Source organism: Trichomonas vaginalis, chromosome V (assembly GCF_026262505.1).
Source record: "Trichomonas vaginalis G3 chromosome V, whole genome shotgun sequence".
Classification (NCBI taxonomy): Eukaryota; Parabasalia; order Trichomonadida; family Trichomonadidae; genus Trichomonas; species Trichomonas vaginalis.
In genome coordinates, this window is record NC_067207.1 from 13,073,181 (window position 1) to 13,087,030 (window position 13,850).

The window sequence follows — 13,850 nt, forward strand, 5'->3', positions numbered from 1 at the left end:
TGAATTCAGAGTTAAAAACAAAATATTATAATAAATATATCACAAAAATTCGTATAAGATTTTTAGACAGAATCATTATCATTGACAACGCCTCTCGGTGTCTTTCTAATTGTATTAACGATGACTTTAGACTTTCCATCATTAACTACCTTCTGAGTTATCAACTCAGCCTTAGAACCACTAATTCCAGAGTCCTTGATGACAATCTTCTTGTGCACTTTCTGTTTCCTTCCCTTCTTGTGGTGGTCGTTGTCATTTGTATCCATGTAACTTGGTGCTTCTTTTCCACGTGCGAGTTCTCCTCCGTCATCAGTAGTATCTGAAATAGAGAAAGTCTCTGTTGCACTGACTTCCTTTGCGTTTGTAGATACTTTGAGTTTTGGAGGAGGAAGAGGAGGCTGATACGAAATGTTGTCAGCGGCACGACTTCTCGCTTGCATTGGAGGAGCATCAGAAATTGTAGTGAGATCATCGTCATCAGGCAAATCCTTCTTAAGAGGATTGTGGTCTTGGTTACGCGGCTTCAAAGGTAATCTCATCGCGTAGTTTTTCGGTGGCAAATTCAAGTCTCTCTCGCGTGCAGGCAAACCGAAGGAAGAGCCCTCGAAAGCACCGCCTCCGTATGATACGTTGCCACCTCCGCCTCCAAGCTTCTTTGCGGAGATGACGCCGTACATAGGAAGTTGTGGGAATTTGAGTGGCGGCGGTTTGACTTTTTGGACTGTATTTCCTTTGTTTCTCTTTGCGCCGCGGTCGTAGAACTGTCTGAAGAAGTCTCCGATTGCGACAGAGAAGTTCCAGCCGATTTGTGGTGGATATGTGATGTTTTCGATCAGATTTCCATCATAAACTTTTCTGAATTCTTGTGGATGAGAAAGAATGAAGTTGAAGACCTGGGCAACGGCTGTGGCTGTCTTCTCTTGGGATGGAGCGGAATAAACAGGTAATTCGTCGGCTATGTCGCCGAGAGAGAAGAGAAATTCTTCCATTGTTGGGAGAACATGCTTAACAATGCGTTTGTTGGCGGATGCAAATTGATCTGGAAGTACTGCACCACGGAAAACGAATTTGAGCATGTTGCTGATCGTTTTGAGAAGTTCTGGATTCTTTGGAGTGTAATCTTCGAAAACTTGGGTTGGTTTGGCAATGACTTCGCATACAAATGTGATGCCGAAGATGGCGCCGAGGAGAAGATAGACGAATCCACGTGAATTAAACTTCATTGCGGCGTATGAGCGGAGAATTGAAGCGAAATGACGAATCTGAATTGGAATGTATTGAGAGGACATTGTGATGTACTTGATTACTGAGAAGAAAAGCTTTTCGTCAAGTTTAGAATGAGAATCAATATAAACAACGAGTTTCTTCATGAAATTGTTGATGTAATCTGAAACAAAACGCTCGTAAAGTGCCATTGTGAAGCGGCAGAAGAAGTTACGGCCGGAAATAACCTCCATTGGGTTGCAATTATCATCTTCAAGGATGAAAGAGGCAACAGATGCGAAAACTGTATGAACCTTGCGGCTGTGGAGGGCAATTGTAAGAAGAGCGTCGGCAATTTCGTAAGGAGCGTCAAGTAACATGCATGTACGAAGAACTATGAGGTCGTTGGCAATGCATGTCTCGTAGAAGGCGTTGTAAACAATATCTGGAATGTATGTATCGATTTTTGTAAAGAAATAAGGGAATGGAACCTCTTTCTTTTCTGTTTTATCGCTGGACTCTTCTTCTTCATCACTGCTGTTCTCACCCTTATACAAATGTGTCCATAATGGAACAACTTCTTTGTCAAGTGGTGTAAAATCAGCAATACGACCTGCATCGCCCTTTACAATGACGCTTTCCTCATTCTTTGACATAGCACAGGCTGATACAATGCCTTGAATCTTTGTAACAAATGTACTTGTCTTCTTATCGTATCCAACAATGAAGAATTCGTTTGATTCGCGAAGAATGTATGCCCAATGGCCAGACTTGCCCTTGAACTTGCAAGGAGAAGCGGCAAGAAGAACTGGATTTTGAGCTGTTGGTTTGTTTGTCCAAACCTTTGGGAATAATACCCCTGAGAAGAATCTGAGCATTGCTGTTGGGTCATTAGCCTCAGAAACCATCTTAATTAAGATAGCAGCTAATGGCTCCATTGTATTTGAAATTCTTGGAATTGCAATAGGCCAAGCATTTGCAATTTGGAAGCAAGCCTTTTGTGGAATTTGTTGTGAAAGATATTGCGTGTAATCTACAATAGTTTGTGGTGGGCTGAAGACTTGTTCGCGTGGGACGTTATTAAATTCGTTTACAAACATTTTGTAAGATTCTGTGATTGGGATCTCCATATATGGTGGTATTTCTGAATAGCGAGGTGTTTTGAGGAATTCAGCAACTCTGTTGCCTAATTCTTCGAATAATATAATTGGCTGGTTGTAAATATCATTAAGATACTGGCATGGTGCAACTCCTGCCAGAACATCTTGATGAGATTTACGCTCATCGGCTGTTTGTGTTTGTTGTTCAGTCGGTGCAGCGCTAGACATTTTTTATTAAAAACTTTTTTTTTCAGTTATGCGTTAGAAATGGAGTTATGATTTACAAATTTTCCTCCCTTTCAATGTGATTGAAAGATCATAAAAAGGAATATAAGTATACATGCTTAACATATAACTTTGCAAAAAGCCATTAGAATAGGCAAAATTTTAAATCAATATTGATTATCTTATTTCTTTCAACTTGAATATCACAGAAGATGATTGGTGATATCTGATTTCATTCGTTTTGAATTGAGTTGTTACTACGTAAGTTGATTGTTTCAAGTGAATCACATTCCCAATTTTTTCGCCAAAATCTAGGAAATTCTGAAGGTAGAAAGGCAAGTGTTGACTGGGATACAAAATTCGGACTGATGTTATCGAGATATAAATAATTTATAAGATACTTTCGAAATATCATAAGAAAAAAAAAAAAAAAAAAAAAAAGGGAGTGGGGCCTCCAGGCACTTCGTGCCCTCTAGCCCCAAAGATGTTTAGTATGCAATGAGGTATAAAATGAGGTTTTTTTTTGGTGTTGTCGGGCTTCCAGGGGCTGCGCCCCTTCTAGCCCTTAAAATTTTTGAAAGTCGTTGCTGTTGACTTTTCGGTAGAGGACTCAAAATAGTATAACTATGTCCGGACAAGTAAGGGTCTATCGTCGCTACAGTAAAGTTACGGGCGTTCAAAAGAAGTATACTTTGAGAGACTCTTTAGAAACTTTAGACGTTGTACATAACCATCCATGTTTTTACTTTACATCCGATAAAAGTGGTTTGGAAACCGTTATGAGATGGTTAGAGGACATACATGACTATGAGTTTAGATACGATAAGATAGAATATGAGAGAGGTCCTATAAACCGGAGAAAGTGTCATATAAACATCTGTCAAAAGCCTCTTTTTAACTTCACTTAAAATGTCACGTAAGCTACGTAAGAATATACGTAAGAGGAAGAGAGCATTGAAACATCCAATAGTAAAACTAACACCACAACAACAGTTGCAACAACAAATGCTGAATGACCCCACTATGTTGCAACAAATGTCAAGCAACCCTATGCTTTTAAACCGAGTTTTTGGTGCACAGAGTGGAGGTTTAAGAGCGGCACTTTTAGCGAAAATGGCAGGCTATGGTGGAGCCGCAGACGGAACAGCCTATAACCCTCAAAGTCAAATGAATTTGAGTTCACTCAAAAATCAAATAGCAGATGTCAAAAAGTCAAACATAGACATACAGAAGCAAATAGGTGAAAACGAAAAGAAACTAGAATACGACAGACACACAAAGAAACTCAATGAGTTAAACGTAGAGAAAAAGAAGAAAGAAGAACAACTGAAAGAACTAAGTACAGAGGAATATGCGAAAAAGTGTCAGAAAAAGCAGCAGAAGTAGCAAAAATGGAACAAGATGTTGTAAATTTGAAAAACCATACTACTCAATATAAAGTACTGAAAGATGAAGAGATAAAACAAAAAGCCCTGAAGACATATATGGATAGCGATGAGTATAAAAAAGAAGTTGAAGCAAATGTAAAGGCAGAAAAACTTTTACAGTTGCAAAACCAAACCGTACAGTATGAAAACTTAGCACAAGAAAGTAAAAATAACGACGCGGCTATGCAAAAGGCAATGAAAAGCGCAGAATATATAAAAGCTAACAATGACTGGTTAGATGCCCAAGCCAACGCTAAAGCAGCTCAGCTTATAGGGTCAATAAGGACAAAAATACAAGCGGATGAAGACAGTTCAAATGAAGCTTTAACAAATGCTGACTTTAAGAACGCCTTCGAAGCTCTTCATAGTAAGGTGAAACAAGTGAACGACTTCTCATCTGAAAAAACTGAAGTCTGAAGGTTTCGACAACGAGTTAAGAGAAGTAGCACAAAATATGACGAAAATAACAGATGCAGCAACGAGACAGGCAGTTCAAAGTGCCTATGACGCCGTTAGAGCAACTGTTGTGGAAAGTCAAGAAAAAGAGTTACAACAGACCAAAACAGACCTAGTAAATGCTTTCTTAAAAACGAAAAGTCAGGTAGGACACTATGCTGCAGATGGAACATATGTGCCAGCTGGTGGAACTTATATACCAGCTGGTGGAACTTATATACTAGCTAGTGGAACCTATATACCACCAAACCCTCCAAGAGAAGCACCTGCACCAGGACTACCTAAAACATTTACATCGTCACATGGACACAGACACAGGCATGCACCAAAACCAACACAACAACAACAACCAGCACAACAACAACAACCAACACAACAACCAGCACCACAACAACAACCAGCACAACAACCACCTCCACAACAGCACAGCAACAACCACAACAGAGCAAGGACATAAAAGAAGTAGAGAACAAGGAAACCAAAGAATTCTTAAAAATGCTTAAAGAAGACTATGGTTACCCAGATACTCTTGACTTTAGTGACAGATATAAAGAAGCTATTAGAAAGTTCAAGGAAGGAAATACTGACCGAACCTATTTAGCTTTATGGCTCAGCACCAAATGGATATAATTTCAAACCTGGAAAATACAAGCTCGCTAAGGGATATGATTTAATAGCATATCATCCAAATGACATGAACGAATTTACTCCGAGATATTTGGTGTCAGAGCTAAATGACAATTCAACTCTCTTCATGAAACGCGTAAAAAATAGAGACGGAACGAAAGAAGAAAGGTTTATGAGTCCGGATGACTTAGATAGGGAACTTGTTAAAAACGGTCTCGGAATATATGAAATGCCAGCAGATGAGGTACAAGAAACTCCACAGGAAGAAGTTCAGATACAACCAGACATGGAAGAAAATAGTTCAGCAACAACAGCTAGAAGAGCCTGAAGGAAACGAACAAGTCCCTCCTTTGGAAACTAACTTCACAGAACTAGATGAAGATTTGGAACAGCCGAAAAATCTTGACCCTCAACAAGAGTATGAGGTGAATATGGAATCTTTCCAAGAGTCTAAAAAAAATTCGGCTGACATAGTAGAAGAATATCGAAAAATGTTTGCCGACATACAAAAGACTCCAACACCAGATGAAAATATTCAGCATAGAATGGAAGTACTGAAAGAAAATGTACGCAAATACAACAACCCTTTTTACTTACGAGCATTTAACGTTCAATCTTTGGATGAACTCGGTGAAAATAAAAGGTTAAATTTCAACAAAACATATAGAAATGAAACATTGTTTAAAGTTCATTCAGAACCTAACCAAGATGGAAACAAACCTACTTTTGTTTCTGCAGACTATGGAACTACAATGAGATGGGGTCATAAAGCTAATCCGGATAGGTGGTTCATAAACTTACAACCACAATTCCAAGAAGTTGTAGACGCAATGGAAGTGAATGGTGAACCAGATATAGCTGGTATTTTAAGCGCGGCTTTAATGCCATTGAAAGATATGAAAGATGCAGATATTTTGGACCAGTATGAAATGAACATGGCTGATGGAAATATAACACCTGACGTTCTAAAACATTTATCTCAAAGAACTACACAGAACCATAGAGATGGTATATTTGGTGAAGAGTTTAGAAAGAAAGTTAGGGAGAGAGAAGGAAGAGAACCTATTGTACATGACCTTGCAAACGAAAAGTTTGCAAAATGTCATAAAAAACTTACTTTGCAGACAATAACCGAGAAGGGATGAATATTTAAGAAAACTCAAATGGACAGTCCAAATGAAATGTTAGTATTGAAAAACATGTTCCTTGACAAAATAAAACCAACTACAGAATAAATGACGCAAGACTGAAACTTTGGGTAAAAGCTTTCCATTCACAAAAGATATTGTTGGTAAATGGAAAGAAAACCAGAAATGGCTACAAAAACATATATTTGGAAACGAGCTTATTCCATATGGACAAGCTCTGTTTGAAGAGCTTGAACCGGAAACTCAGGAAAGAGTCATGCAAACAATACGCGAAGACTCAAATACAAACTATGACAAAATCTTTCTAGGATATAGGTTACCTGAGATGGGCGACCAGAGCCCAAAGGCAAAAAGGACATGGGAAATTTACAACATACTAGGTGAACATGAGGCAAAGATGCAACAACTTGAAGCAGAGGGCAAGTTACCAAAAGCGACACCAAAGAAGAAGAGAAGAGTAGAAACAAAGTGAAAGTAGTGAAGAAGTAACTTCATCTAGTGAAAGTAGTGGCAATGAAGGAAAAAGAAGAGTTAAAACTCAGTCAGGAAGAAAGTAAAAGCTTGGTCCACGTGGGTTCTATTATGACACATAAATCCAACTATTCTATATTTTTACACATATGAAATGTACGCCGCTCAGAATATAACGCCAACAGTTTTGGATGCCATGAATGGAAATGTTTCCGAATGGTATAACGAATGCGACAATGCCATTAGAAGGTCAGAAATAGTTCCTGGAACTTACGAATATACAACTGCTGTTTCTTATGGAAACGTAGGTGAGTTTGGAGAAGGTTCTTCAACAACAGTAGATATTGCTTGCGACAGGTTTCATATAATTTCTATTGACGACTCTTTCTTATACGTGGAACAAGACATTGAAATAAAACCTTCTGCCAAGTTGTCTGACAAGAAAGGTTGCAATGGAATTTTCTATGTCGGATACCAATATGCTCCAGAAGTTTTCATGGGATATAAGATATATTCTAACTCTGACTTAGTTCAAACAGTAACATGGGCAAACTATGAATGGTTCGCTTTAAGAAACTCAGTACAACCACAAGCTAGAGAACAAACAGACCAGTATGCAACTATTGAGAAAATAAGAAGACTTGACCCTAACGTTCCAGGAGTTTATGTTAACCTTTCTGGACAAACTGCAGCAGCAGTAACCAAAGTAAAAACTGAAACTTAGAGTCGCCTTTGTCATCTTTCCTCATCTTCAGGTTTTTAAGATACTTGCCAAACTGGGCAGAAAAATTTCTATCGAACTTACTCCAAGCAAAAATAACTTAGTCATTGCACCAACACAAGACCCATTCACTCTTACAGAAGTAGTGGGAACAAATAAAATGTCATTCGCCGACTTTTGCAAAGACAAAGTTGACTTAGACTTTGGTTTCTCAAACCTCAACACTGAAGTAAACTATTATTTCAATGCTGCTGGAGATGCTTGGGACCCAGTTAAGTTCACATGCGAAAAATTTGAATGCAAGAGAATAGAAAGCAGACTTGCAGTCTATATGTTGGACCCAGATATTCAAATGCTTTAGCTGCCAAATATATTGCAGTTCCACTTATGTTCCCTATACACCAAATATCTGTCAAAGACTTTGCAGGTGAAGTTGGAAACCAAAGTGCTGACCCAGGTGCAAGAACAGATATTGCTTTAACAACTGCAATGAAACATGCAGATACTATGTTTGTACTGTTTCAGCGAGAACTATAAATGACTATTCTTGTTTCTACAAACCCCGGTATTAAATATCATATAAACATAGATGGCAAATATTATCCAAGAGAAGAATATTCCACAGTTGAAGATATGAGGTCATACAACTTGACATTAGATGCTATGAACTTTAAACAACAACTTACAAACAACCATTAACCCTGAAATGCAAAGTTCTATTATGCCATATGTGAAAGTATGGAACTCATACGGGAGTCAAAAAACTCAATATACAAATAGAGACCGTTCAAACTTTTGGCTTGGCATTCCATTTGCTGACTCAGAAGACTTTATGGGTGGTATTTCAACTGTTGGTACTGTACAAATACAATATACTGGTGACAGAGACGGTCCAGATGAATTGAAAGCAAAGAAGTTTACAAAACCAATAGCACTTTTCACGGAAGATGCTCTTTTGAAGATTCGTTCGATGAAACCTGCTGGAGCTCCTCAGATTGGCATAACGACAGCTTCCATCGAGGCAGATTTTGGCAGCAGGTCAGTAAGTTGTTCTTGAACTGACTTCTCTCCGTCAAATATTGACAGTACGCCAGTTTTGACATAAAATTGTATTATAAACTTTCCTTTAGAAATATCGGTCAGTTTTGTTGTTATATTTTGTCTGCTTCAAGAACTTTCACCATTTCGCGTTATTACCAACTTTCTTTGCTTTTGTATGAAAATATTTGGTTCAGCAAAGACTGCTATTCTATAACATTTTCCATTGTTTGTGTAAAGAACTATTCTGTCAATGTATTTGTATTGTTTGTGTGTGTAAACTTTGTTTTGCTTCAATTCGAAGAGATACTCGAAAGTCCATATTTTTATTCGAAGTAAAATGTCATTTCCGAAAAATAGAAGCGGTAAGTGTTTCAAAAGGTTTAATGGCGTGGCAGATGTGAAGTTAAATTCACCAACTCAAACAAACAGTCAAAGTGTTGTTGTCAATGTCAAAGACAGAGATGTTGAAGTGGGGAAACCATACGAAGACGAAGATGGTATAACAATAGTTCCTGTAAAAGAACAACCAACATACCCTGAAGTTAGCAGAGAGTTAAGTTCTGTTGCAGATATTCGAAACGACTACCAACAACTTAAAGACAAACTTAAAACTCAGGAGAAGATTTGTCAAGCTTTAGGTATAATGTTAAACTTGGTCGAACACAACCCTGTAAAAGTGAACTCATATGTCATTGCACCTCATGAAGTTTTGAAAGAACTATTGAAACTTTTGACAGAGGCAGACGATATAAACATCAAAGAAATAGAACCCGACATTGCTTGCTGTGGTGTTTCATATAATGTCATTGACAAGATATACGTTATGAAAGGAGGTGAGACGTTGAACTTAAAATATAGTTTCCCAGACGTTATAAAAATATTTGACGACCACAACATTTCATTAAAATTTAGTTGCTAAGTAAATGGCAGAAGACATAGTGGTTTATACTATTACGACTAAAAACCCTGAGTCATATAATTCTATAACAACAAACTTACAAAGTCCTCAAGGACGATATTGTAAACTAACCTTAAACACAATGACGACTAAAGCCTGTTTTGCTCTTTTGACACCAGAAGACTTTGTTGTTGTGAATGGTAAAAAATACTTCTTTGAAGATACTTACTCAGATATACCACCAACAGGTTTTGTTGACTTATTTAATACTTTAAGGACGGATGTAACATGTGCTGCAACTAGAGCAGGTTTCATTATGTTTGGATGTCCGACTGAGTTTACTATAAACGATATGAGCTATAATACAAAACTTATATCTGGTTTTTACTACCAACAGTTTCCTATAACAGGAAAAGGTGTCATACAAGGTCTATCTGTTCCATTGACTTTAAGTACACCTATTTTATATATTGTTTCAAACTTAGGTTCAAAGTGCTATTCGAATGTCGACAGAAACTACTATGACCAAAAGATACTCATGCGTATAAACAACACATTCTCTGCTGGTTTGCCTATTGTTCATTCGAATGCAGAGTTTTCAGCTTTAGTAAACTCAAACACTTTAGCAAACATAAACTTAACCTTAGTCGACGCAAACTTTGTTCCTGTAAAACTTTTATGTCCTATGTATTTGTCAATGACGGCAGAAAGTTTCGAATTGGAAGATGCAACTGGTGAAAGTATTGTACTACAAGAACAACTTCAACAACAAATAGCTCAAGAACAACAAATGCAACAAATGCAACAAATGGAACAAATGCAACAACAAAGTCAAGAATAAAAAAAATATTTTTTTTATTTTTATAAAAATGTACAGAATAGATGTTTCAGATTTTTATGACTTCCAAGCCTTCAGAAATATGTGTCCATTTAGAGACTATAACAAAGCAGTCGAGAATTTGAAACGTTTAGTCATTTATGTCGACTCTGCCCCAGAATGTTATGTCATGAAAGAATGGGATGTTGTCTTTAACAAACCAAGAGCAACAATAGTGTCTGAACAAGAATGCAGACAGAAACTTAAGAAAATAAAAGTCGTACAAGTTGGTATGAAGATGTTAGATGCTTGGGATATCTTATTGTCAAAGTTAGAAGATTTTTCAGTTCGTGGTATAAAGTTCTATACACCTTCTCCAAACTTCTATTCTATCTTCACTGGATATAAATACGAACAAGTAGAATGGAAAGAAAATGTATAGAAGCTTGGTTAGACCACGTCAAAGAAATTATATGCAATGGAAACGAAAGAGTCTATGAGTATATCTTATGTTGGTTTGCAAACATCTTACAACATCCAAGTGCTAAAAATGAAACTGCTCTCATCATAATTGGAAAACAAGGAACTGGTAAGAACACTTTCTTTACAGATATCTTATGCAAACTGTTAGAGGGCTATTCGAATCCGAATATGACAAACTTAGAAAACATCTGCGGTAAATTTAACTCCTCAATAGAGAATATGAAACTTATAGTATGTAACGAACTTCAAAGTATAGATACAACAAAAGTTTTGAACTCAGATGCTTTGAAGAGTCTTATAACAGACAAAGTTGGAGTTGTTGAAAGAAAATATAAAGACCAAAGAGTTTGTGAAAATGTTGCAAACTTCGTCATGGTTTCAAACAATGCTGTTCCGATGAAGTTAGAAAGTTCTGACAGAAGATATGTAGTTGTCAAACGTCAGATTCTCATATGCAAGATACAGAATATTTTGACGACTTAGCAGAAACTTTGACATCTGACTTTTTACAACCACTTGTTCTCATATTTCATGACATTAGATATTTCTAAGTTCAATCCAAGACAAATTCCACATACCGAAGAGAGACAAACATTGTTAGAAGCAAACAAGAGTGTATATGAACTGTTCATAGATGAAACTGACTTTTGAGTGTTTAGATGAAAGGTCATTGTACGATTCGTATAAACAGTATTGTCAAGAGTATGGTTATATGACAGCGTCTAAACGAACATTCTTGGCAAATGTCAAAAGTCTTTTAGACGTACAGAATGGTGTATATACAAAGAAAAATTTTTCTGAGTAAATTTTAAAAAAAAATATTTTTTTTATCCGATAGAAAAGATGACGAAATTCATCTCAGTAAACAAGTACATGTCAGGACTTAAAGAAGAACTAGACCCATTCACATATTTGAATGTTTACTTCTACCATTTTGAAAAGTCTACATTTGACAAAGTTTGGAACATCGAACCGGTTAAGTTTGCTATTGTGACTAAAAATGGTGCGAAATTTGAAGACTTAGACATAGAAGGTTTGTTAACAGTCAAAGAAAGTTTTGACAGAAGGTTTTCAAACCTTAAAGAAGGCAAAGCATACAAACTTGTTATACCTTATGAACCAAAAAGACAGACGACTATGAATATTATGAGTCTAAGATAGTTGAAGTTCAAGGTAAATTGGGTAAAAAGATTTTAGAGTCTAAGCCGGTGTTTGCTCCTAAAGAGGAAGAGAACATTGACATTGACCAGAAATGTTCTAAAAAATAAAATTTTATTTTTACATGTCAAATTTCTTTTTCTCTGGTCTGGTTCTTTCTTCTCTTCTTCTACTTTCCTTTTCTTTCTTTTCTCTCTTCTTCTTTTCTGGTGGAGTTATGTCAAACTTCTCAGAACCATATTTTGTAAAAGTTCTTTGTCCTTTAATAGCTCTTCTATTCTGTTTTCTATTTCATCTTCAAGAACAGCGCATGTGTCTTCTTTGCATTCTAAGAACTTTTGTTGGACTTCATCTTTCCAATCGGCGTCATCTCTGTCAACAAGTCTGTCATGACAAATTTTAAGACTGCTCTGCTTAATGTTTTATGGTTCTTGTCATATTCCCAGAAACAGAACTTTAGAACAAATTCACCTTTCTTGTTTACACTATGTAAGATTTTATGGTCTACAGATGTTTTGCTGTCGAAAAGCTTGTCTCGAATATAGATGGCGAAATCGCTAGACATTTTCTAAAAGATAAAAGTTTTAATTTTTCTAAAAATATGTTAGAAAAAAAGTTTGCTGACATTGACAAGAAATTTGAGAATGTTTTAAATAAGAACAAGAGGAAGTTGGAAAATGCTCAGATAAAACCCATACATGACAAGTTCTTATTTGCTCAGAATGGTATAACAGGTCTAATTGCACCACCTGGGTCGGGTAAGACTTTCACTTATCTTAAAATGGCTGCACAACAACAAGAACTAGATGAGAAGAACCCATTCTATGAGTTAGTTGTTATTTGTAGTACTTCGGGTCAATTTGACCAAACCGTCAATTCGTTCAAAGATATTATAAAAAAGTCTAAGTTAGTATGTATAAAAGACTCTGAGTTGTTAGATTGGATAAAGAAGTACCAAAGAAGGTTTTGAAGTACAATGCTATAAATGAGTATATAAATTCGAAGTTTAAAGACCCAAATGAGGAAATGCAGAGAATATTAGAGAAGAAACACTTCAGAAACAAACAGAAAGAGATAGAATACATTTCGAAGAAATTGCAATCTTACGATTGGAAGACTTACCCTCATAGATGTCTTCTTATCTTAGATGACTTTGCTTCTCATCCTTTGTTAAAGAATAGAGAACAAGACATGTGTCGAATTCTTAAGAAGCTCAGACACTTTAACATTTCAGTTGTCATTTGTGTACAGACAGCCAAGAGTTTAAGTAAGGATGTAAAGAGAATACTTACTGACATTGTACTTTTCCCCGGATTGTCCGAAGACGATTTCATGGAACTTATGAAAGAGTCCATGGCAGGTAAGTTTGACAGACATGAACTATGGGAGAGGTACAAAGTCATACAAGACCCTCATACTTCTTTCAGAATTCATATCTACGCGAACAAAGTTCAAATTGTAAAAAGTCAAGCGTAAAAAATGTAAGTGTTGAGTCTTAGTCTGTTGTGGTGCTGGGGCTTTCGGTTCTTCTGGCTTTGGAATGGACTCGGTTGGTGGTACGTCAGCCATCCGTTTGTGTCCTGTCGGAAGGAAGAACTCGGAATGCCAGAAGGAAGAACTTTTCCTGTTGGAAAGAAAAATTTTTCCTGTTGGAAAGAAAAACTTTTCCTGTTGGAAGGAAGAACTTTTCCTGTTGGAAGGAAGAACTTTTCCTGTTGGAAAGAAAAACTTTTCCTGTCGGAAAGAAAAACTTTTCCTGTCGGAAAGAAAAACTTTTCCTGTCGGAAAGAAAAATTTTTCCTGTCGGAAAGAAAAATTTTTCCTGAAGGTCGGCCAAAAAGTTCTCAATTTTCGAAAATTTGAATGGTTTACGGACGGACAACTGGAAAAATTTTTCCTGTTGGAAAGAAAAATTTTTCCTGTCGGAAAGAAAAATTTTTCCTGTCGGAAAGAAAAACTTTTTCCTGTCGGAAAGAAAAACTTTTCCTGTCGGAAAGAAAAACTTTTCCTGTCGGAAAGAAAAACTTTTCCTGTCGGAAAGAAAAACTTTTCCTGTCGGAAAGAAAAACTTTTCC

At 36.7% G+C, this 13,850-nt stretch overlaps 2 protein-coding genes and 4 pseudogenes across 6 annotated transcripts, besides 1 other annotated feature; 4 read left to right on the forward strand and 2 right to left on the reverse strand.

The window, feature by feature from the left end:
• Window positions 1-37: 37 nt before the first annotated feature.
• On the reverse strand, window positions 38-2,572 carry TVAGG3_0327440 (Rasgap domain-containing protein; the record flags this gene model as incomplete). Its single annotated transcript, XM_001301541.1, has 1 exon — window positions 63-2,531. The coding sequence occupies one exon, from the start codon at window positions 2,529-2,531 to the stop codon at window positions 63-65; it is 2,469 nt and encodes an 822-aa protein (XP_001301542.1).
• An 865-nt stretch (window positions 2,573-3,437) lies between these two features.
• On the forward strand, window positions 3,438-4,683 carry TVAGG3_0327450 (annotated as a pseudogene). Its single transcript has one exon. A coding segment is annotated over exon 1 (1,246 nt).
• A 1,050-nt stretch (window positions 4,684-5,733) lies between these two features.
• Window positions 5,734-13,850: part of a mobile genetic element that runs on past the window's edge.
• TVAGG3_0327470 (uncharacterized protein) lies at window positions 9,670-10,158 on the forward strand (the record flags this gene model as incomplete). Its single annotated transcript, XM_051230321.1, has 1 exon — window positions 9,670-10,158. One exon carries the CDS (start codon window positions 9,670-9,672, stop codon window positions 10,156-10,158), a length of 489 nt encoding a protein of 162 aa, XP_051100051.1.
• Window positions 10,238-11,422, forward strand: TVAGG3_0327480 (annotated as a pseudogene). Its single transcript has one exon. A coding segment is annotated over exon 1 (1,185 nt).
• On the forward strand, window positions 11,461-11,878 carry TVAGG3_0327490 (annotated as a pseudogene). The gene has a single exon. A coding segment is annotated over exon 1 (418 nt).
• TVAGG3_0327500 lies at window positions 11,896-12,340 on the reverse strand (annotated as a pseudogene). The gene has a single exon. A coding segment is annotated over exon 1 (445 nt).